The following is a 23,492-nucleotide window of genomic DNA, read 5'->3' as shown; positions in this document are numbered from 1 at the left end:
GGTGTCAAACTCAATTTCATTGAGGGCCACATCAGGGTTTTGTTTGACCTTGGAAGATCAGGGGTGGGTGGGGCTGGGGGTGGCCGAGGTGGGCACAGCCCCCCAAGCTCCGTTTTCGCTTGCAGAGGCACTGCGAGCCAGTCCTTTGATGTTTCCAGACTGGTCCCATGGGCCAGATTTAAGCACAACATGGGCCGCATCCGGGCCACAGGACTTGAGTTTGACACCCCTGGCGTATTCCCATGGTCACATGATCCATATTTCAGGCACTTGGAAACCGGCATACATTTATAGCCAATTACAGCATTCCACAGTCACGTGACTGCAATGCTTTTTCTGGTTTCTAACAAAAACTGCCCATAGGAATGAATGGATTCATTTTATGACTACAGCATTAGCATAAAGACTGCTGCAAAAACAACCATACAATTGAGTTGGTCACATGAAGGCCTTGACTTATAACTGTCATGACTTACAACATAAATTCCAGGCTCCATTACAGTTAAAGTCAAGGACTACCTGTATGTATTACACTATATAATTTCCACAATAATTGTTGTTATAACATAAACTTGGATGCCTATGCATTGGTTGGAGGTATGCTCCAATTTATTACTTTTGGAAAATAATTTCTAAAATAATATTGATATAGCAATGCAATGAAAAGATAAATGCAAACCAGATTATCATTTAAAATAAAACACCTGCTCATGAAACAGAAGCTTTTGTTTTTGAATCAACAACCCTGTCGAGTTCAAATATTTAAACAGTTCAAAAATATAAAATTAGGACAATGCAAACTGCATTTCATTATATTCACTATTAAAACAGATCTGACTATTTTCTATTAGAGTTTATCAATACAGGTAGTCCTCGATTTACAACCACAATTAATCCCAAAATTTATGTTAAGTGAGACATTTGTTAAGTGAATTTTGCCTCATTTTACAACCTTTCTTGCCACAGTTGTTAAGTGAATCACTGCTGTAGATAAGTCAGTAACCTGGATGTTAAGTGAATCGGACTTCCCATTGATTTTGCTTGCCAGAAGTGATCACATTACCTTGTGATCATAAACATGAACCACTTGCCAAGCATCTGAATTTTGATCACATGATCATGGGGATACTGCAAAGGTTGTAACTTGGTCATAAGTCACATTTTTCAGTGCTGTTGTAATTTTGAACAGTCACTAAAGGAACTGTTGTAAGTCGAGGACTACCTGTAATGAAAATAGTTGTTTATATATTTGATAATGATTAATTTGTGCCACTATATTTTAGTTCCAGAGTAGCATCCTGAATTTGTGAAGAACACTTTTGTCTGCCAAACAGTTGCACTGTTTGGCAATCTATATGGTTTGCCAATCTATATGGTTCTGGAAACCCCACTTAGCTATAAGCATAAATATTTTCTATTTGGAATTTAAATGACTGTATAATTCCCTGGAGTTATCAGTTATCACTTCCCAAGCAACAAAAAGTGGAATATGCAATTCCAACATCAATTAAATGCTGTGTGAGGGTCAAATGACGTTCATTACAGGACAGGGGACTTGGTATTATTTAAGACAGATATATATATTTTGAAGTAAAGCAAACACTGCAAACCACAAATGTTAAGTACTTACCAGGGGTGTTTCAAAATAAGGTGCAGGGTTTGGAGACCATGTCTGAGGCACAATACTGTAGATGGAGTACTGCTGAGGACTGTATATAGGCTGCATGAACAGTGGTGAGGCAAACTGTGCTTGTGTTTGAACCGGTTGAACATAAACATTGGAATCCACTACCCGGTAACCATTCTTTGCAAAAAATGTGTTGATGGCTTTTATCCTGGCCTGTGTAAGAAAGTTTAAACTGGGCTATATTTATCATACCAAATATAAATATACTGTTACAGGACACAAATGTTACTATTTGTATTTCATCTGTTTCCTAACAGGTTGTCTGTAGCTTTACCTTTTAACTTTTTGTTAAAATTTTGGGATCTGCAATTAAAAATGGCAATTCAAATTAGTTCTTGATTATTTCTACAACCAACTTAGATTCTTTGCTGAGCCACTTTGCAGAATGTCTTGGGAGCAACTGCAATTCAGTTTAATAGATACGCTTTTCAATCACTGTCTGGAACAAATATTTCTTCTTTTTTTAGTCTCTCATGTTCAATTTTTATCAAGATTTTACCATGACAAGATTACTCTTGCAATTAAAACTGCCACAAAATTATATGATAAATAATCCTTTGTAGTCTTATTCATAGTTAACCATAACATAGTTAACTTTGAATTAAACCAGAACTAAAGTTGGTGCTTCAAAATATTACATCTATGACACCCTGTAGAAAAACAATCATAAAGGTTATGATAATCATATTAATGAAAATCTAATAGTGATTAAGAAGTTATAAGTATAACTTACTGTTTAAGTATTAAACTACAACTTGAGGTATACAACGATAATAAAGCTTACCATTATTGGCTTGCCCTGAAACGTTTTAACTTCTTCCCGTAAATATTTAAAAGCCTGTACAGATATAAAAATATCCAATGACAGATCAGTATAACAACATTTTCAAAAACATTAAAGAACTTCCAGGATCGATTTCAAGCTGAAATATAAGTAACTCTACAGCACTTTTATTACTTCTGCAACATTTCAACTTTGTTGTATTTATTAAAGCATTAAAAAAATTACACCACCTTCCTTTCCCATATTTTCTGAAACAAATCTTTTTTCAAAAATCATGTGTAGATTTTTCTTTAAAACAACCAGTAATTTTCTCTATTTAAAGTTATGAATCACATCCCAGAAATAAAGACTTGTGCAAAACAATATACCTAAGATAAATGATAAAACATCAGCTAGCTTACCTTTAACTAAAATTCAATGTCATCAGTGTATTCAAAACTAATGAATCTGAAAGTTCTGGAATTTTCTCTAGCTGAGCAATGAGAGATTAGAGACCTTATGCAATGGCAGAGGAGAGGGCAAAGGAAAGCATAATTCTATCAAAAGAAGAACCAGCACTGTCTGAGATTGAGCACACAGTGTCTCACCAAACTGAATGGGAGATACCACATTACATTTTACATATAAGTTGTATATATAGGGTCTGACATTCAGGCACGGTGACATTCTGAGTGAGGTCTCTCTCAACATCAACCTGCTGGGAAATTCTCCTGATTTCACATTTCAGATGAACACAAGTTGTTCTCGCTGCAAAATGAGGGCTAAAGAAAGTACAAGAGGTACCAAATGGATCAGTGGAACTGAAGAAACCATAGCTGTGATCCTGGGACAGGAAGAATTTCATTTGGACTTTTGGAAAACAGCAATGTGTGCAGTGGCACATCTTCTGCCATTTACTGACTATTTACAATCACCTAGCTGCTTACAATCATCAATGTCCTTACCTTTTGGAATACTGAAAGTGGAGGAAAGAGATTTTTTGCTGGGATAGATGGTATCAGGGAGTTTTAGGTAGTATTAAGCAGCAATTAGTGGGCTGCAGTCAGCATAGGTACTTTTTACTAAGCTTGGATAATAGGACCCAAATGGAGTGCAGACAATTTAAGATTTCAAATGGTTTGTCATTTTACATGATTTTGGTGAAATTGGAAGTAGGTCTGAATGAGTGGAGGTTGGAACCCTGTAAACCAGGGATAGGGTCAAAGTAATTGACCTGTATGACTGTAGTAAGCAATTCTGACAAGGAGCATGATTTCTGCAAAGCAAAACTAGATATCTGGGGGCTGGGAAAGATAACCAAGAATCAGTTTAAAACTACAGATCCTAACACAGGTTATTTTGTTTGCTTTTAGAGAATGGAAGAAAAATCTCAGACCAAAATGTTAAACAAAAGATCCTCACAAGGTCATCAGAATAACAAAAAACAGAATTTTGGTGAACTTGGTTTTAGACATATAGTTTAGGGGGAAAGGGACTACTGCTTTTCAACTAAACTAGAGAAAATTCCAGAATGAAATTACATACAGACCTAAAGCCCTTAGTGAGGTTCAAAGAAAGCACAAAATATATCAAGTCACATCAAACAGGATTCTAATACAGCAAAGACATTTCCTAGAAATGGGAGTCTTGTTTGGTTTGGTTTAACAAAAGACTTGATTTGACCATGTTCTAAATAATTTCATTTTCAAAGCTGCAAATCTGTAGAGCTGCAGAAATCTTACGAAACTAATTTGAAGAGCAGCAGTCTATAGAAATGCTGAAAGAGTCTAAAATTCAATGTGCCTGTTTAACAAAAGGAGAACAAAAGGATTTCTTGCCACGCTGAAGAGATCGAACACCAAATATTTCCAATCACTTTCAGATTAACTGAATGAGAACATGCTTGAAGGGGAAAATAGCAAGAACATGTTTGCATATGTACTACTGGTTAAGAGTAGGTTGTTTATTCATAATCTTAAGAAATAAGTTCCCTATAAGCTTTATTAAGATCCTGATGCTTTTGCTCTGCCTATGTTTCTGAATATATAAATACAATCTATTTTTATTAAATTGATTTATTTAAAAGCAAGAATTCCAAACTGCTTTGACTTATCTGAGACACTAGAAAAAGACAGAATTCATTAGGGCAATGAAATTCAGAACGCATAATATTCTTACCTGCTGCGCGTCAGTATCTGACTGGAATGTAACGTACCAGTTGTTATTGTGAGCAAATTCACAACTTATAACTTTGGGACAGCTTTCATTCTTAAATAGTGCTTTTACCTCCTGGATGAAATATATAAGGACTATTTCAGTGAATTATGTTACGTTAACAATTATGTTTTTTAAAAAATCCTATCCATGCTGGAGAGGATTTTAATTTCTGCAATAGTTTGAAAATTATTGTTTTCATTTTAGTTTCCAAACAATGGTTAATATTAAGTATATAAAATCATTCTGTGACTTTCCAAATCAAGGTGCCTAGGAAATTAACAATTTTTTTAAAAAATAATACTCATTCACAGCTAAGAAAAAGTCATTATTCTTTACAACTAGCAATGCTGACATGATACCTTTTTTAAAAGGCAAATTACATGAAGATACTTGCTATAAGAATGTGGTAAACAATCAGGTATTTTAAAAGTACAATTGTTGCGAAATATTTCTATTCTCTCAAATCTAGCTCAAAACCAAGATGTAGCTTAAATACATTACCATCTCTCAGTTGCAAACTTGTATCAAATATAAACTACTTTAACCTACTGGTTATTGTCCTGCAAATGAACTTGTTTTCACATTTTAAAAGACACTTACCTCTACTGGTGTGGTTTCAGGGATCTCACGAAGGATAATAATGCAACGCTTATGATTTGGTCTAACTTTCTCTCCTTGCTCGTCCACTTGGACTATAGGAGAAGCTAAATTAAACAGAACAGAACTCTGTTTATTGAAAATACACTGAGAAAGCAAATTTCAAATTCGCTAAAACAATATGGTCACTGTTTAGTACTCAATGTATGTAACTGCTCATTCTTCTGTTAAGAGTATCATCATCTGGCACAACAGATTTTATGTATGCCACTAAAATACTATTCTGTATTTATGGGTATAATACACTGTACTGGGGCAAATTTCAGGTTTATTTTAGAAAATACATCTTTGGTCAACTACAGATAGTCCTCAATTTATTACCAGGATAGGAACCAGAATCTCAGTCACTCAGCAAAGCAGTTAAGCAAAAAGCCCATGTGACTGCTTTACTCAATAACTGCAACCCCAGCATTCCCAGTTGCAGTCATTAAGCAATCTTCTGGGTCATTAAGCAGACACAGCAAAAGAACTGCTTGCTGGGATTAGCTCCCCTCTGCGCATGGAAGAAAACTTCTCTGGTGGGTTACAAAACACAGTGTGGACCTTCAGGATCTAAGCTCCATGTTTGTATGAAATTCAGCTCTCCTGTGTGGGGAAGGGAACTTTTCTGGTGGACTGTGGGAATGGAACATGGACCTTTGGGACCTGAGCTTCATTTCTCCACCCTGCTGAAGGAGTTTTGTTTCTCTTGGCAGGCTGCTCCTTCAGCCAGTCCCCAGAGATGAGAGGGAATCCTCTTGGCAGGCAGCAACAGCTTGCAACCTTCTCTGCTGGCTTCCCCATTGACTTTCTAGAGAAGCTGGCAGAAAAAAATGCAAATGGCTATCACATGATCATGGGGCACATGGCAAACAGTTATAAGAGCCGCAGTGGCACAGTGGTTAGAATGTAATACTGCAGGTTACTTCTGCTGACTGCTGGCTGCCTGCAATTTGGCAGTTCAAATCTCACCAGGCTCAAGGTTGACTCAGCCAAGGTCGGTAAAAAGAGGACCCAGATTGTTGGGGCTAATATGTTGATTCTGTAAGTAGCTTAGAGAGGGCTCTGTAAAGCACTGTGAAGTGGTATATAAGTCTAAGTGCTATTGCTATAAGTACAAACAAGTTCTAATTACTCAGATGCAACCACTATAAGTGGTGGTGGGAGGGATATTTTATGACAACTGGAAGTTTTAAATGACTGGTTGTAAATCCAGGGAAACCTTGCTTATCTCTTGCCTCATTTGCCAAAGTTGGGATAGTGCTGAACAAGTAGCTTTACGACGAATGCCTGCATTTGTGCCTTCAGAGCATGTCTTAGTCACATGATTGTCATTGTAGTATGTGATCCTGTGTCTGAACTGTTGGTTTTATATTCTGTCCCTTCCAGAGAGTTAATAGTGTTACATGATGTCATCATGCCACATGACCAGAAATGTCTTCAGACAGTGCTGGCTCAAGCACCTTGAAACAGAAATGAGCACCGCCTCTTATAGTCGGCAACAACTAGCAGAGTAAAATCCACAGGGATTCCTTTTCTTTTTTTTAACCTCCAAAGAGATGGGAGAAGAAAGGGTTACAAGAGGGTTAGCAGACACACAATGGGGAATACATTTTGAAAGGAATACACTGGTGCCAATTCTGAATACATACACAAACAGTCCAGTGTGTCTGCTAACACTCTTGTAATCCCTTTCTCTCCAATCTCTTTATTCTGCAAGGGGAATGGAGAGAACAAATGGGTCAGGTACCAAAGAGATTGCTTTTTTTTTTTTTCTAAACTCGGTAGGGCAGATTACTTAAATGGGGAGGGCAAGCAATATCTAGTTAGTCTCTTTTGTACCTGACCTATTTTTGTCATCCCTTTTTGTCAAAGAAAGTAGCTAAAAACATCAATTCCCTTCTTGCTAATTATCCAAGTGCTAGAGTGATCATTTCAAAGGATGGGTGAGAGAAGAAAAGGAAAACACAGGCATGTGATTTCCCACTTAGCAACATCATCAATTAAAGACAGAACTACTGGTCCCATCTGTAGTTGCTAAAGAAGGAATACCTCTATATCCATTTCTATGTAATAACAAGATCAGGACAAGAGATTCATATAGAATAACAATTCTATAGAATTCACAGAGAAATCAGATTTTTATATACCTCTTAGTACTTCCACAATAAGATCCATATTGGTTGTCAGTTTCTTAATTCCTTCCATATTGGCAATAGTCCATATTGGAATAAATTGATCACTGTCCATCTGAGACATCAAGTAAAGATCCTTGGATAAATTCTCACTAGAAATAAATTAATAAACATTTTATGGAACTTTTAAAAAAACCAATACTGGTACTATTTTCTTTTCAAAAGAAATTAAGCTACTAACCCCAGAAACAGTTTAAGCAGTTAATAATACAACCCAGCCACTTTTAAAGGATGTACTATTTTTAAACAAAATCTTGATCATATTCCCAAATTAAAGAATTACCATAGCAATATAATCTGATATTATTACTGAAAAATAGTTTCAGATTTAGGGTGAAAAAGTAGAGGGTGCTAAACATTTTAAGTATTTCTTTGCTCCCACATCACATCATCCAGATTATTCCAAGATGGTTTTGGCAAGCGTTTATTAATGCATTACACTAAATTATGAATATCATTCCTGACTAGCTTGCAGCAAACCTTGTTTTAGCAAAATAAAAAACCTGGATGGAAAGGGAGTCCATTATTTCTCTGAATCAACTATATCAAAGTGTACATTATCATAGCAACGCAAATTATACATTTTAGGTCATTAATGATGTGAAATTATGCAAATAATTTGGATCATTTGTGTAATGATATAATTACACCAATTATGTAAACTGCAATGGTCTGTTCAATATGAACCCCATTGCATCACAGTCCAGCAAACTGAGGTTTTAATTTGGCAACTGTATTTAAAATTAAAGAATTCAAATTATTTATCCCCAAGAAAGCAGGGACAGTTATTAGAAAAATAAACTATTTCTCTATTTTATTTCAGGGTATTTTAATTAAGGTATGTTTAGATCAATCTGACTTCACAACTATATCAAGGTCTTATTATTAGCACTGGGAGCCTCTAGAGATATCTCTCATTAGATTTTCAAATTAATTTCTTATAAAATATCCACAAAGCATGCCAAGTGGTTCTATTTAGCTGAAACTAACCTCATGAATACACTAATATAATCAAAAGGCACAATACCGTGAGAAACAGAACTCTAATTGTTTCTTCAAGCATTCTTTTAAATCTTCTGTGGAAATGACAGGATTGCCTTCACCTGAGAAAAAAAATCCAAGAATATATTGTCTAAAATCAGGAACTTATATTTAGTTTTTATCTCTTCTGACAGAAAGCAGTTGTAACACACTTCTCCCTAGCTCCTAACACCTTTCTGAGAATATGGTGTTAAAGATTAGGGAATTCTTAGAAAGCAGAGGCTTTGAAAACACGTATCTTACTTCCTTTCTCCTTTCAGCAGTGTTGGATCAAAGGATATCAATAGCCAAAAAAGTTTTTTTCTTCATGGAGGACTGGTGGAATTGCAGTAGGGCAGATTTATTAAGAACATCAAACTTAACAAATGATACCAAATCCCCAATACCTAGGCTGCAATCAGTTATTTGTAACTGCACCTAGTAATTACTGTTCCTTCTTTTTAAACTTTATTAATTATACAACATTGGTTTGTAGTATTTACGGTGTTCTAGGTATATTTTGAACAAAGAAATATTCTATTAATATCAATTGCATTTAAACGTTCTTTATAGGATTGCTGCTGTCATTTAGGGTCTATAAAGCAATCAAATTAGAGCTAATGTGATAGTGAACATAATTCAAAAATATACAGGGCTTTTTACCAGAAATCTATAACCCACAAATACTTGCAATAGTCTATTTGCCTTTAGATACTAATTCAAATGTTAGTATCTAAATGTTAGTATCTTCAAATGTTTTGAAGAAGAAAAAAACAATTATCACCTGGAAGAAAATCTTACATGCAATTTACACACAAACAATAAAATTAAACAGGCTTCCCATTTTGTTGTTGCATAAGCACAAATAATGCAAAATGAGACTATGGCACAAAATTGAATTGGGACACCAATATATCAAACAAGAAATAAAAATATATACATATTTTTTAATAGTAAACAGTTAATAATAAACAGAAAGCATGAAAAAAGAACAAGCAATTTGTCCTGAAATTATTTTCAATCTAGTGTCCTTTAAAAACATTTAAAAGAAGAGAAATAAAACAGGACCTTGTCTTGCCTGGGAAACTAAATTATAATTTTCAACTTTTCAGTAAACCCCTTAAACATGGTGTGTGGGGTGCGGACTGGAATTCAAACACTTAAAAACATTTTGGTGTGGTTTCAAAGCTGCAATATTTTTTCTTTGTATCTTTCTTCAAAAGCAAACAACTGAAAGAACTGTACCTCAGAATATATACAGAATACCTCCACTAGAATTGTGAAGTTAGAGGCAGCCATTTAGGTCACTGCGTCCCTGTTCAGTGAAGGAATCCAAATTAAAGCCTGGCTATCAAGTCTCAATGATAATACAGCCCCTGAAGTGGATCATACCACTTCCTTGGGTACTTGATTCCATTTATCAATTGTTTTCACTATTAATACACTTTTAACATTGAATTGAAATCTATCTTGTAACAAATCCTCACATTCTGGAATAATACTAAGAGAATCACAATCACAAATCTGTGTAACATATTTTCAAGAATCTGGGTAGTGCTATATGTCTAGTTTTTGCTTCTCAAAGCTTAACTAACTTGGGTCCTTCCCTCTCCTCATAGCAATTTGAATCAATTAGAATCTAGTTCCCTGTTTCCCTGTTCCCTGATTCCCTAGTCATCCCTGTTGCTCCTCCTTTCCTAAGTGATCCAGTTTTTCCAGAACTCCTTTAAAGTACAGAATTCGACAACTGCTGTCAATTTTGGGATATAATAAAAATAACAAAACACAAAATTAAATGTATTAATTATTTGGAAACTATACTTTTCGCAATGACACCTGCCTCACAGTGGTGGCTCCAGCAGCCCTGTCCAATAGGACCCCGCGTGGCCACTGGGCCACTTCTGCTTAATTACAGCCACAATGAAGCAGGCCAACCGACGCGCCAGTGCCGCAGCCACGAGGTGCGTCTAGGGGTGGAGCTGCCCCACACTGGCTTACCTCAGGGCCCCCGAAACCAGCCAGCCATGCCCTGACACCTGGCTTGGCTCACCGCAGCAGCACCAGCATACTGCTTGACTTCCTGCTTCATTGTGGCCATGAGCAAGCAGAAATGGGCCAGCTGGCACGTGGGCTCCTGCTGCACATGGTTGCTGGTGCTGCCGCTGCAAGGCAAGGCAAGTGTCGGGCCTGGATGAACTGACTGTAGGAGTCCTGAGGTAAGCTGGTGCAGGGCACGTGGGGCAGCTCCACACATACACACCCGTGGCCATAGCACTGCGAGCACCAGACAAAATGGCCGGCCAGCTGCGCAGGCTCTTAAGTAGGGCTTATTTTGGGGATATGGTTTTTATTAAGCGCATGTAAAAAACATGCTAGGGCTTATTTTCGGGATAAGTATTATTTTGGGGGAACAAAAATACTACTGCCACTATCCAAGTTCTGAGATATCAATAATCTCAAACACTATACATAACTGATACTGAGGGTATACACAGTGTGTATGTACTTTCAGAACCTATGTAATATACTGCATAATTTGCCAATGCATTCAGAATAACATTTCATTGCTATTCCTAGTTTGAATCAATGTAGGTTTTCACAATGTAGACTATTTACCGGAAACATCATAGAGTGGATATCCAAGTTCCTCATGTGCTAAGACCAGACCATTAGCAGCTGACTCTTCAGCACATGTACTGTTTCTTGACAATTCACAAGATGAATACATTGCTTCATATTGTTTAGTACAATCCTCTGCAGCCTCAGTATTGCCTGAAAGAGTACAAGAGCAATCAATGGGAAATAAAGTCTAGTAGCATCCCATCCTTATATAAAAAGCTAATATTTGAGCACCTCTTGTGAGAGAGCAGGCTGCCCAGAAAATGGTTGTGCTGCTATAATCCTTTCTCTTTAAGCATTCTCCGTAGCCAGCACTGCAACCTTGGATATAAAAGCTGTGCTGAGAGGCAGCTGGTGGTGTTATCTGGGAGCAAAGCCGTTAGATAAGAGATAATTGTCTCTAGGAGTAGGACTTATAAGGAGTAGTTGGAGTAGCAGTAGTAGGAATAGTTGTAAATTGGATATAATTAAAAGAACCTGTGAGACCTCTAAGTACAAGGCTTTTTTTTTAAACCAATTACTGTGCTCAGATATATAGGTTAACTTAACTTGGATGCATCCACCAATTTTGGCTTTCCCCCCCAATATTTTTATATAAATGACAACTTAAAGGACTGTCAAGGATACTAGACAATAAGAACTATACCACCTTCTCTCTCTCTCCTACTTTTTACAACCCTGTAATCCTTTCTACATGTCCTTCATTCTTCAGATTACAGCTGTGAAACAACTCCAAAAGCTTGTTTCAAAAGACAAAAAAGGCAAACTGTGATTCAGTGATTTATATTTAGATCCTTTCTACAGATATTTGGAAACCACCAAGACAAAACACGTAAACCAAAGTCCCCAAGGCACCAGTGAAAACACCAAAATTTTAAGTGAGCTCCGTAACCCCTTGAACACAGATTGTATCTCACCTTTATTATTTTATCAGTAATTCAAGGCAGCAAACACACCTAATATTCTTTCCTTTCTCCTGTTTTAACCACAACAATCCTGTGAAGTGGGTTGGCTAGAGAGAGTGACTGACCCAAAGTCACATCCACTTGGTTTTTCATGCACAAGACAGGACGAAAATTCAAAGTCTCCTGTTTCCTAGTCAAGCACCTTAATTACTACAGCAAAGTTGGCTCTAGGCCAAATATGAGCTACTATATTAATTTTTTTACTGTGACAAAAAATATTAAACACAAAGAAAGTAACCATATTACTCAATTTAATGGAGAGGGAAGAAATATTTGCTATTCATGAATGTCTGCTAAATAAGGAAGGACATTATAGTGGTGATTTACTTGAGTGATGGCACTGGACAAATGGTAGCATCTATCAATTTATATCATTATGATGGTGTCATTATACAACTCTCATAAGCCATTATGTACATTTAAATTTTATCAACTACATATAAAGTTTGTTGCAGAAATCCAAAAAAAATTAGTATTGTTATTAGTTAGTTATTTTATATACATGTTATTCTTTTATAGTTTTTAATGTTTTTAATAATTTATAATATTTTAGGTAATTATTTTATATTTGTTTTATATTTATTGCTTTATTGGATTGTTGTACGCCACCCAGAAACACTTTCAATGCGATGGGTGGCCATATAAATTTGATTAATAAATATTTCTATATTATCTCCTTAGCCTCTCATCACCCAGCAACAATTAGCCAAACTAATTCACATAAATACTGCAAGATACTTAAGAGTCAGTAATCTCTTACTTAGCAGCTACTACATGTCAAATAACAAAATGAAGTTTATTCATAGTGCAAATAACTGATGATGAAATCAATGGCCTGATTCCATAATAAATTATTTACTAAATTGCTCATTATTCTAAGGAAGTAGGAAGGATTGTACATGGCCCTCAGATCTCATAATCTTTTTGTTCATAGGGTCAAGTGTTCACTAAGGTGCAGAAATGAGAAAAAGATCAAGACAAAAGTGAGACAAGAAAAGAAAGAGGAGAAGAAAGAGAAAGAATAAGTCAAGAGATCATTTCTGTACATTTAGCAACATGATCCCCTCTTAGCGCGATACTTGGTCATCACTGGGCCACTAACAGTCCTAAAAAAATTACTCTTTTCAAATATCTTAACTAACTTTTCCGAAGTTAATGCCTCATGTTACATGCCATTAGCATTCAGTAGCTATCACAGGCTGTTCAAGAACAAGATTTGCTTCTTACTACTAAATTCTGGTATTAGTGTTACATGTAGAATTCAAAACTAAGAAAGGAATTAAATAGCATTTAGATATATCAACCTGACATCTTACCTTCTGTACAATTACCCTGCACAGCTGCTGCCTCTTGCCATGATTGCTCAGTGCCGTTAGTTACTGCTGCAGCTTCTGGGTTTCCCTGCATACTTTCTTGCCATACCTTTGCATTAGGATTTAAGCTGGCACCTTTCGAGGTTACCTGCTGAGAAAACAGAAGATATGCATTAGAAAATAATAAAAATTTCAGAAAATAACTTTGGATTGTTTTTATTGCTCTTTGCTGTTCAATCATTCTACTCAGGCAATCTACAGTTTAATAAATACACTTGTGATTTATCATTGCATGCAATTGAGTAAATTTAGGTTCCATGTTATTCCTCAATTTCAAAGCACTCAGTTTAGAGTATAAAATACTGTAAAGTTCTTCTGGTCATTCAACCATCTGCACATCTCAGGTTTTACTATTGGCATTCAGTAAAGCCCAGTTCTTCAAAGATTTTAGGGTGTCGTTCCCCCCTCCCCTGCAATCTTGCTTACAGCCTTTTCACTCTCTTTTGTGAAAGCCCAAACCTTATACACTGAAAAAATACTTTCCTGAACAAAATCACATCTCAAAATACAACACAAGAAAAGCCTCTTTATTAAGGCATACTAAACAAGCACTGACCATCTTGCCACAGAGAAGCACAAGCCAGAGAATAAGGAAGTTGAATTTCCAGAGTCTAGCCTTCTGGAGTCTCTCTAGCATCAAGGAGTAGTTTTAGTACCATCCCCTGTCCATAGAACAGAAAAAAATAGGACATAAGGAAACAGTTTGGATGGCCATTAATATACTTTTGCTCCTATACAAGTTCAAAAATTCTAACAGCTGTTAGTTTTGCAACTAATAAACTACCTACACAATTTGTCCTAAAATCTCTCCATTATGATATTTGAAGGAGTTATTTTGAAAAAGTAACCCATGCTTAGATTGTATTTAAAATTGAGTTTCATCTATATTTTCCCTTAATATTTGCCCCAAAAACGTTCTTAAAAAATGAAATTAATGTGTAAAACTTTAAAACAAGACTGTTCTCCACATTAATTCCACAAGAATCAACTAATTAATTAACCTAGGACAGCAAAAAAACAAACAAACCAGAACTTAATTAGTGCATCCTTGTTTCATTACATTAGTTTCCTTAAGCACTTATGTTTCTGATCAAACAGAAGTTTCTACACACTGTGTTACTATTATAAAACTCGATTTAATTGGCTAATGTACAAAGAAGTGCATTCCAAAGGCAGAAATTCACATATAAATGACTGGCATGGAAAACAATGCTATTTAGTCATTATATTTTAAGTACAAAGTATAATAAGTGCTCCACATAAGAATTCCAATACTCCTAAAAAAAGTAGGAGTAAAATAAATGTTTGCTGAGTATTCCTCAGGCATAGAACTAAGGATAGCTTTTTTTGCAGGATTCGTTTAGTTCTGGATTCTGCAATATGACTGACATTGCCTATGTATCATTCAGTACTAGAAAAAGTACATTTTAATGTAATTATAGAAATTGGATGCACATATAATAAAAAGTAAAACACCAGCCTCAAGTATATTAAAGTTTTGGCTATATACAGGTCAATGGGCATTCTTAAAAATAAAATAGAATTTTAATGTACGGGCATGCCATGATTTTGAACAATTCAGTGAATCCGTACCAACGGCATTGCTAATTATCATTCTAAAATACTTTCATTTTTAAAAGAGCTATCCTAATCCACAATCTTACAAGTGGGTAAATAATAATGCTATAAGGGTGACTACTGTACATATTTTTTAATGACTAGTAGTTTTTTATAGTTGGCAGGACTTTCTTATAATACTACTTTTTGAGGGTTTGAAATAATTTATAAGGATAAACATTTGTTTAACTGTAAATTAAATTGATGTTTACTAACAATAATCTTTAATGAATAAACTCAAACCATAATTAAAATCATGGTTTCATTGTACCAATTTCCTGCTTCTTTTAGCAATCCCAAATTTTCATATATAAGATTCAGCTGAAATCTAAAGCAACACTGTAGCTTACTTTTACAATGTGCTGACAACTCATGACTGAGCAGCCTTGAAAACAAAAAATAGTGTGGTATGTCCAAGTATACAATAGTTTGGATTAAGAACCTGTTACACAAGGCTATCTTTCAGTGAAAATATTTCATAATATAGTTTCTATTTTTATGCGGCCTATATTAGCCTGTAATACTTTCCCCTTTCTAAATATTTAAATTATTGCAAACATTAAAAAAAGTGAATGCAGAATTCATACAGCTTGTACAGTAATAGAACATGAAGAGATGATTCCCCACTCAACAAATCAAGCAGATGTAGAGACCATGTCTATCAAGACGACTACCAAAGCTACAACTCTCTCAAAATCAATACACAACAGAATGATCTGTTATAATAATCCTAAAATACCATCCTTGAATCACCTATGTCACCAATAAGTACTGCATGTTTTTAAAAATGTACATCTAATTCAGCTCTAGCTCTAGACATGCTTATTAGACAAGTAACCCCTTTGGATGGACATAACTGATTCTGAATAAATCTAGTCCTTGATCTATGTTCACAATTGGGACTGGAAAATGAATTTTTAATATACTGAAATTCATAATACCCTCCAGATGATCTCTTAACAAAAAAACCAGCAATACTTTTCTACCTATTATAATTCCTCTGTTGTTGCTATAAATAGTATTTTAAAAGCACAACTATCTTCACAACAAAAACACTATTGGTTGATAAATTATTAGACAACCATGTGTGAATCAGGTCAATGGCTTGTTCACACTGTTGTTTCTTGATTAAGTCACAAAGGTTTGGAAATGGAACAATCTTATTCTTATATCAATTATAAAAATTGCCTAAGTTGCTGTGGGGAATAGATTTACAGCCACAATTGAGCCCAAAATTTCTGTTTGCAAAACAAGACAGGTGCTAAGCAAGTTTTGCCCCATTTTACAACCTTTCTTGCCATAGTTAAGTGAATCACTGAAGTTAGTAAATTAATAACACAGCTGTAAAGTGAATCTGACTTCCCCATTGACGTTGCTTGTCAGAGGGTTACAAAAGGTCATATGATCACATGATCCTGGGACACTGCAACTGCCATACATACATACCAGTTGCCAAGTGTCTGAATTTTGATCATATGACCATAGGGATGCTGCAATGATAGTGTGAAAAATTGTCGTAAGTCATTTTTTTCAGTGCCATTGTAACTTTGAATGGACACTAAATGAAAGGCTGTAAGTCAAGAACTATCTGTATAGGTAAAGTTTTAGAACTAGAATGAACTCATCCTATGTGTGTTCTTGAGGCCCACAAAACAAGAATAACAGAATGCACTGTAACGAATGCTTCTTTACTGCAAGGTATGTGTGGGGTAAATTAAATTCAAGTTTAAATACCTTAACATATTTTCCATATAAATTAAAATGTTCACAATCTGGTACTTCATACCAAAATCAATCATCCAATCATACATTTAAACAAAGAATGATGACCACCCACACATATTTTTGCTTTAGTTCTAAGCAGATTTAAGTAATGCTTTATCTGACATCCACATCCCATAAGAGACTTGACACATCATTTAGGTGATCATTATCAGCCCAAAAAATCAAGAAATGCAAGTTGTTTAATATCGGTGCACCAAAATTTAATTTTGACCAAAAATCCATCATTCTCCTTCATATTTTCAGTTCTGGTTGTAAGAAGTCACAACGTGAAAATATTCATCAGCATTTCCCAATATGGTTCAGGCAATGGCAGTCCTTAATTATCATAAAATCAAAAGTTACATCTTAGATAAATTCTATACGCTGTAAGACAAAAGCATTAACAACCTATTGGTACTCGACTTAAGCTAGTTAATGCTCAAATATTTTCTGAGAGGATTTATGGGCAATAGTAAATGTTTCGAGACATTCTAAACTGTATTTAGTGATCTCTCTGGATTGCTATAACAATGATCACATCTGTTTCATGGATAAATTGCAACAAAGGAAGGAAAGATATATGACAACTATTAGTGGGTTTAAAAATTAGCTAATGTCTGCTTAGGAGAATCAACTTTATTCACTATCAGGTTAGTTATGATACATAATATTCAACTGCAGAAAACTAATTTGAACTTTCCTAGAAAAGGCGGAGTTAAACAAAATATTTTATTTAGACAATTCAAAGGCGCTTCTCAGGTTGTATGGACAAAACTCAAATCCAGCTTTGTTGACACTAAAAGATTTAAATATCTAACTTTAACAACACAGAGAGTATTTTATTTAAAAACTCAGTTAAACAAACTAATTGCATCACCGACAATGAAGGGTTGACTTTTAACTCAGCAATTCAGTTAATATTTAAAGTGCAAAATTTAAAATTGCCTTCAAAGGACTATACGCAAGAGTGCATGTATGTTTTCTTCCATTATAACTGCCAAATATGACAAAATTTACTTATAATACCTGCTCTTCAAATCTATCAGTATATTTTAAGCAATTTGCACAAAGAATTCAATCATTCAGCAACAAGAAATGTTTTCTATTGTTCTTTTTCAGTATTAAAATTCAAGATGAACTAAACCACCTACATTAATGCTGATGCAGCATAGAGATTTTAAAAAAACTTTAGTTTTAATTCAACATCATGAGCACATTTCTTGTACCATTCCAAAATCTACTGGGGGGGGGGGGGGTGTCATAAAACTCTTCCAAATTTGAGTTAAAAGAAACATTAACAGGGTACCACCACCCTATCACAATCTCTGTAACACTTCTTGAGCATATTTTTTTCTGGAGCTATACAATTACAAGACCAGAAAAATGTGGGGTTTCTTTTAAGGTGCCACATATATATATATCAACCACATCTACACCAGTTCCAAACTATCTTTTCTATCAGGCCCATCTTCCTTATAACCCAACTTTATGTCAGTGGAGATGCCAAGGATTATATTTTTATAGTCTTCGATATTTTAAATCAAGAAGAGATGGCTATTTTCTCACCAGTTTTAAATTAGATGAGCTAGTAAATATTGTGATAGAAAGAAAACAGGAGAAAATGCTCAATTACTAGGCAACTATGTATGTATTGACTGAAGCTTTAAGATGAAGCTGTAAGATACCTGTATAGTCCACAAAAGGCCACAAACTCTATCTTCCTTCCTTCAACTACAGAGCTGCTAGTCACAGCAGAGAAAAGACAACCATGGAATTCAGGATTCAACGCTAATGTGGCCACATTCAAAGTAAAACTAATCCAGAATTGCTATGCCACTAAACCAGCCAGAAAATAATGCCAATTTTTTTTGTTCAGGATTTATAATTTTGTTCCTTCTTCAACAATCCAAAGCACAGGTTCAATCTAACTGGAAGTATTTATCTCCTCTAAACCAGAGTTTAATATTCCTATTGCACAGGTCCATTATCTATAACATATAAACCAGAATTCTCAACAATTCTGGCATACTGCTGTGGTCAATGTTCTAATTCAATCTGTACTATAGTAAAATGTTATGTGAAAGAGCCAACATAATTTTATTCAACTTTTTTTTTTTAATTAGATTTCTATACTATAATTCTGGCATACTGCTGTGGTCAATGTTCTAATTCAATCTGTACTATAGTAAAATGTTATGTGAAAGAGCCAACATAATTTTATTCAACTTTGTCAAACAGAACTGAATAATGACAACTCATAAATACCATCATTAAGTAGATTTCAATACTCTGATTCCAAGCTTGCACTTTTAAAAGCTCTCCAGAAAAAAACCTTACTTGTAAAAAAAAAATCATATTTATAATTGTAGTTAAGTTTCTCAGAATTGTTACAGATCTTTAAACATTAAAAAAAATATTTTACATATTACAAAAAGCTACTGCACCTCAGGCTGATAGTAAAAATATAGGATTACAACTTTTCTAACAGCTGTAGTCAAAAGATCAGGAAAAGTGTCTGCCTATATCTGTATGACTTTTCCTGCCTTGGGAATATTTATCTTCACCTTCTTTAAAAAAAAGGATTAAGTTGCAAACTTTGAAAATCATCTTAATAGTAATAAATGATGAGTCATGGCACATCGGGATATATTTCTCTATAAGAACTATAATAGCAGGATCAGTTATTCCTCCAGTTATCCCCCTATTAAATGATTGCACATATTTCACAATAACATAAAAGCATTTTATTGCTAATAATTATTACTCCATCTGATTTATTGTAGATATCTTTATAAATTAGACTCTTACTTTATAATTTTTTTATACATTAACAGTCCTATTTCTTGGAGTATTCATTGACTTAAGATGAAATCCTATATTCATTTACCTAGACTATTGCCCAAATGAATTCAGTGGGCCTTGCTTCACAGCAAGCATATTTAGGTGCAGTTGACATTTTGCATACCTTGAGTATAATAAGGCGGCAAACGTAATATCATTTCATGTTAAGTCGGCATGTGTCTATTTCTCACAGCCAAGGTGGTCTACCCATCGAGAATAAATTTCAGTTACAGGTTTGATGTTGGGGGGGATTGCAATATAATTATATATATATAACTATATATAACTATATATAGTTATATATATAAAACTCTATATAAAACTATATATAGATATATAACTATATAACTATAACTATCAATTAGTTTGCAGAACAAGCTATCAAAGCATAAGCCTTTTCCTATGTGTTATTTCCCAGAATCAGTCTCATGCACGTTTATGAATAAAACTTCGTACCTTTAAGCCTGTTCTATAAAATAGACAACTCCAAACAAGTATTTTATTTTAAAAATGATTTTTAACTAAGTAATTATCTTAAACTGCTGTCTCTATTGAAACTTCACTGTAGTATAAAAACTTTTCCATATGTTGCAATGTATATGGAATTAAAAATGTGAAACTGTGTTGCTCAGTTAAAACGAATATTATGAAGCTCCTCCTTCAGCAATTTCTGAAGGGATAGAAATAATTTAAACATCCAGCCTTAAAAGCCAGGTTAGCACCAAAAACCTACACCACTTTCCTCTTAAAAGCTCTGTTTATATGGGCACAGTTAAACCAGTGCCACGTTGCTAAGTTACAGCTTTACTAGTCTGACATTTCTACAATAAGAACAATACAATCTGGAATCTACTCAAAGCATTAGCCAGGCAAGGGAAAAAGAAAGCCAGCAGTCAGCTGACTATATATTGTACTCCTGCCATGTGCCTGCAGGTTTTTTTTTTTTTAAGAGAGAGAGAGTTGGAAGTGGATGACTTCCCACGTATTATTTTTTTTAAAATTTATTTTAACAAGAGGCAAGATGGGAAATAGGGAGGCAGAAAACTGCTTCCAAAACGTTTCTTCCTCCTCGGCGCGGGCCTCAGATATGCGTGTAACCTTCACACGTGTCCGGCCATGTTCCAAGCAGCAGCCATCAGGGAAAACTTTTACGAAAGGTCATTGCGACGTCTTTCGTGGCCTTCTCCTCTCGCCCAGACTCTTTTCCACCCCGGCACCCACCCCGAGGAATAGACAGAAGCAGCTAACACAACTCGTCCACGAACGCACAAAGGCTCCTCGGTACGGTCCCCTGAACTGCGCTCCCCTTAGGCCTACTTCACCTTTACGCGGCAAGCCACGCTTCCACATCCTGTCCCCTTCGCCCACACGAGCGCAGATCCCGGCCCCAGTTCACAGGCCTTCCTGGGCCGCTCACGAAGCTTGACCTTGGGAGGCCCACCCACTGGCCCAGCGTGTCCGATTGGCGCTTGGGTCCCGAAACACGCTTCGCCCCATTACCCCGCCGGCGGCCGCGTGATCCTCCTCCTCCTCCTCCTCCTCCTCCTCCTGCTCCCATGGCGCACCATGGCGGGCAAGTGCGCCGGGAGCGCCGTCCCTTCCAACCTCCCTCCTTTCCCGCCTGGAGATTCCCCTCCCCCCGCACACACACACACACAAAACCGCTCCCCACCGGCGCCCACGCGCACGAGGGGGCTATTTGCTGTGTCAGGCCCCATCCCCCCCCCTCCAGCCGGGCGGCGAACGGGCGAGCGCGCGCTGCCTGGCGAGTCACGTGGCTCAACCCCCCACTCACCTCCATGAAGAGCAGCATCTTTTTCCTCCAGCCTCCCCCCCGGCCAGTCTTTGACCCTCCCGACCCCGACCAAAGCCCCCGAGGCGAGCTGCCGAGGTCGTCTTCCTCCACCACTGCCGGCAACGAAAGCCTGACTCCGCGCAAAAAGACGCGAGCTCCGCCTCCTCCGGCCTCCTTCTCCTTCCTGCCGCCGCTATCACTCCATTCACCACCAGGGCCGAGCCCCAGCAGCCGCCGCAGCCGCCGCCGCCACACGCAACCTTTCCCCCCTCCCCTTCCGGGGCAATTCCCACAAATGCTTCCGGACTACGAGCTGCTCACTGACAAGCCTTAGAGAAATGACCCTCTGGTGACAAGCGATCGCGTTAGCGGCCGCGCGAGCGTGGTAGCGGCAGAATGTACCATTAGCTGAAAGGGGGAGGGGGTGCCATTCCTCCACCTGTTCTTCGCAGGAACCATTCTTTTTGCCCGTAGGGAGCGTCGTATTGCAGGAATGTGAAAAACACGTGCAAGATACGCGAGCCGATTTATACCCAGCCAATCCTGAAAATCTGTTTTGTACTGTTTCCGCGTTATTTTATTTTGGCTAAACTAAACTCACGGCTGAGTACTTTAATCCAGCTAAATTTTCGCAAGCGTAGGTGGGGTTTTGTTTTTTTTTTAGCTCAGAGCTTGTAGGACGACTTTGCAAAATGCTTCTTTTTACGGTACCTTCCTTCGGTCACTCCAGTATGCTAGAATTAAAGTTTTGTAGCATCTTGAAGACTAAAAGCTATTATTTTAACTGCTATGTGTAACCTATTTTTCTGGGGGCGGGGGCGGGGGGAGTGCTGTTTTGTCTTGATCACGTATTTGATGAAGGCGCCCTTTTTCGTAAACTTCATTGCACTGAAGTTACAGAACTTAGTGTCCTGAACTAAAGAAGACAAAACTGAAATCTATTCCATATTACTACTAGTGTATTACATAGTAGGTATAGAGAGGCAGGGGAACATAAGTAGAAAAAAATCTATTTGATACAAACAAGTATCAAACTTTTGATTAATCTTTGTCACCCAACATCTCCATGATCTTTTCATAGTACTTTTCCTGACCACTATGCTTTGTTTTGATATGACATACTATAGTACAAGAGCCATGCTAATGAACAAGGAATTTAGGATTTCCCCAATATTATCTGAGATTTATTATATTATATTATATTATATATAATATTATCTCCCTTTTTATTATTCACCTGTATGTTTGCTGGCAGAAAATGATGTAAACAACTTTCCTGCATTGTATCTTCCGCACAAATAATTTTTGGATTTAGTACAAAAGAGGTATTCTGATCACGGTGTTCTCGTATTTGCAATGCTCCAAGCATTTTTTTAAAAATAAAATCAGCAAAAGATAAAATACAAAAAAAAGGGGGGCTGGGAAAAGAGGAGTTAAAAGGCAAAATCAGAAGGAAAGGGGAAAAAAAAACATCCAATAGCTTCCAATTTTCTTTGGTACAGATACAGACATAAAATACATTAACCTCTTACTCTAAAATCAACAATACACAATATTTCTATAATAATTGTGAAAACCCCAAATTAAAATTTAATTTCCTTCTGCTTCCAGCAAAAAGTTAAACAGTGGTTGAACAGATAGGACAGATAGATGTTGATTCTATTTTTTGTGAAGCTGAAATTCTGTGCTGCAGGAGATTTGTAAGCTTTCCCACTTATTCAAATTTGTATAAATAAATCATTTTGAACAATAAATACTATTTTATCTCTCAGCTCTGCAGCACCAGGGTTTGATTCAATTATAATTATTAAATAAGAGAAGATAGAACAATTTTGTTAATTTCTGTTGTTTGGGGGAGGAGATTAATGTAGATAACAACATGTCTGGCTCATGAGATGTTGAGAAAGAAGATAATAGAATAGAATTCTTTATTGACCAAGTATGATTGGACACACACAGAATTTGTCTTGGTGCATATGCTCTCGGAGTACTGCGAGCAT

At 36.3% G+C, this 23,492-nt stretch overlaps 1 protein-coding gene across 8 annotated transcripts in view; it reads right to left on the bottom strand.

Annotated features, from left to right (window-relative positions):
* Positions 1 to 21,902, bottom strand: part of LARP4 (La ribonucleoprotein 4) — a 34,522-nt gene extending 12,620 nt beyond the window's left edge. Inside the window, exons 1-10 of one of the 8 annotated variants that reach the window (XM_034412435.3) lie at positions 21,493 to 21,902; positions 14,032 to 14,137; positions 13,419 to 13,566; positions 11,135 to 11,290; positions 8,526 to 8,601; positions 7,454 to 7,590; positions 5,268 to 5,371; positions 4,629 to 4,739; positions 2,472 to 2,525; positions 1,631 to 1,840 (exon numbers count right to left, since the gene is read on the bottom strand). In XM_034412435.3, the coding sequence (XP_034268326.2) occupies positions 1,631 to 1,840; positions 2,472 to 2,525; positions 4,629 to 4,739; positions 5,268 to 5,371; positions 7,454 to 7,590; positions 8,526 to 8,601; positions 11,135 to 11,290; positions 13,419 to 13,566; positions 14,032 to 14,112 (1,077 nt within the window). In that variant the 5' untranslated portion in view covers positions 14,113 to 14,137; positions 21,493 to 21,902. The remainder of the gene's footprint in view (positions 1 to 1,630; positions 1,841 to 2,471; positions 2,526 to 4,628; positions 4,740 to 5,267; positions 5,372 to 7,453; positions 7,591 to 8,525; positions 8,602 to 11,134; positions 11,291 to 13,418; positions 13,567 to 14,031; positions 14,138 to 21,492) is intronic. The other 7 variants (XM_087886924.1, XM_087886926.1, XM_087886927.1 and 4 more) reach the window with 7 other exon arrangements.
* Positions 21,903 to 23,492: the final 1,590 nt, after the last annotated feature.

Source organism: Pantherophis guttatus, chromosome 2, assembly GCF_059756535.1.
Source record: "Pantherophis guttatus breed Tessera chromosome 2, ASM5975653v1, whole genome shotgun sequence".
NCBI classification, from domain to species: Eukaryota; Metazoa; Chordata; class Lepidosauria; order Squamata; family Colubridae; genus Pantherophis; species Pantherophis guttatus.
The sequence above is the reverse complement of the archived record's forward strand: the minus strand, read 5'-3'. Positions and strand labels throughout refer to the sequence as shown.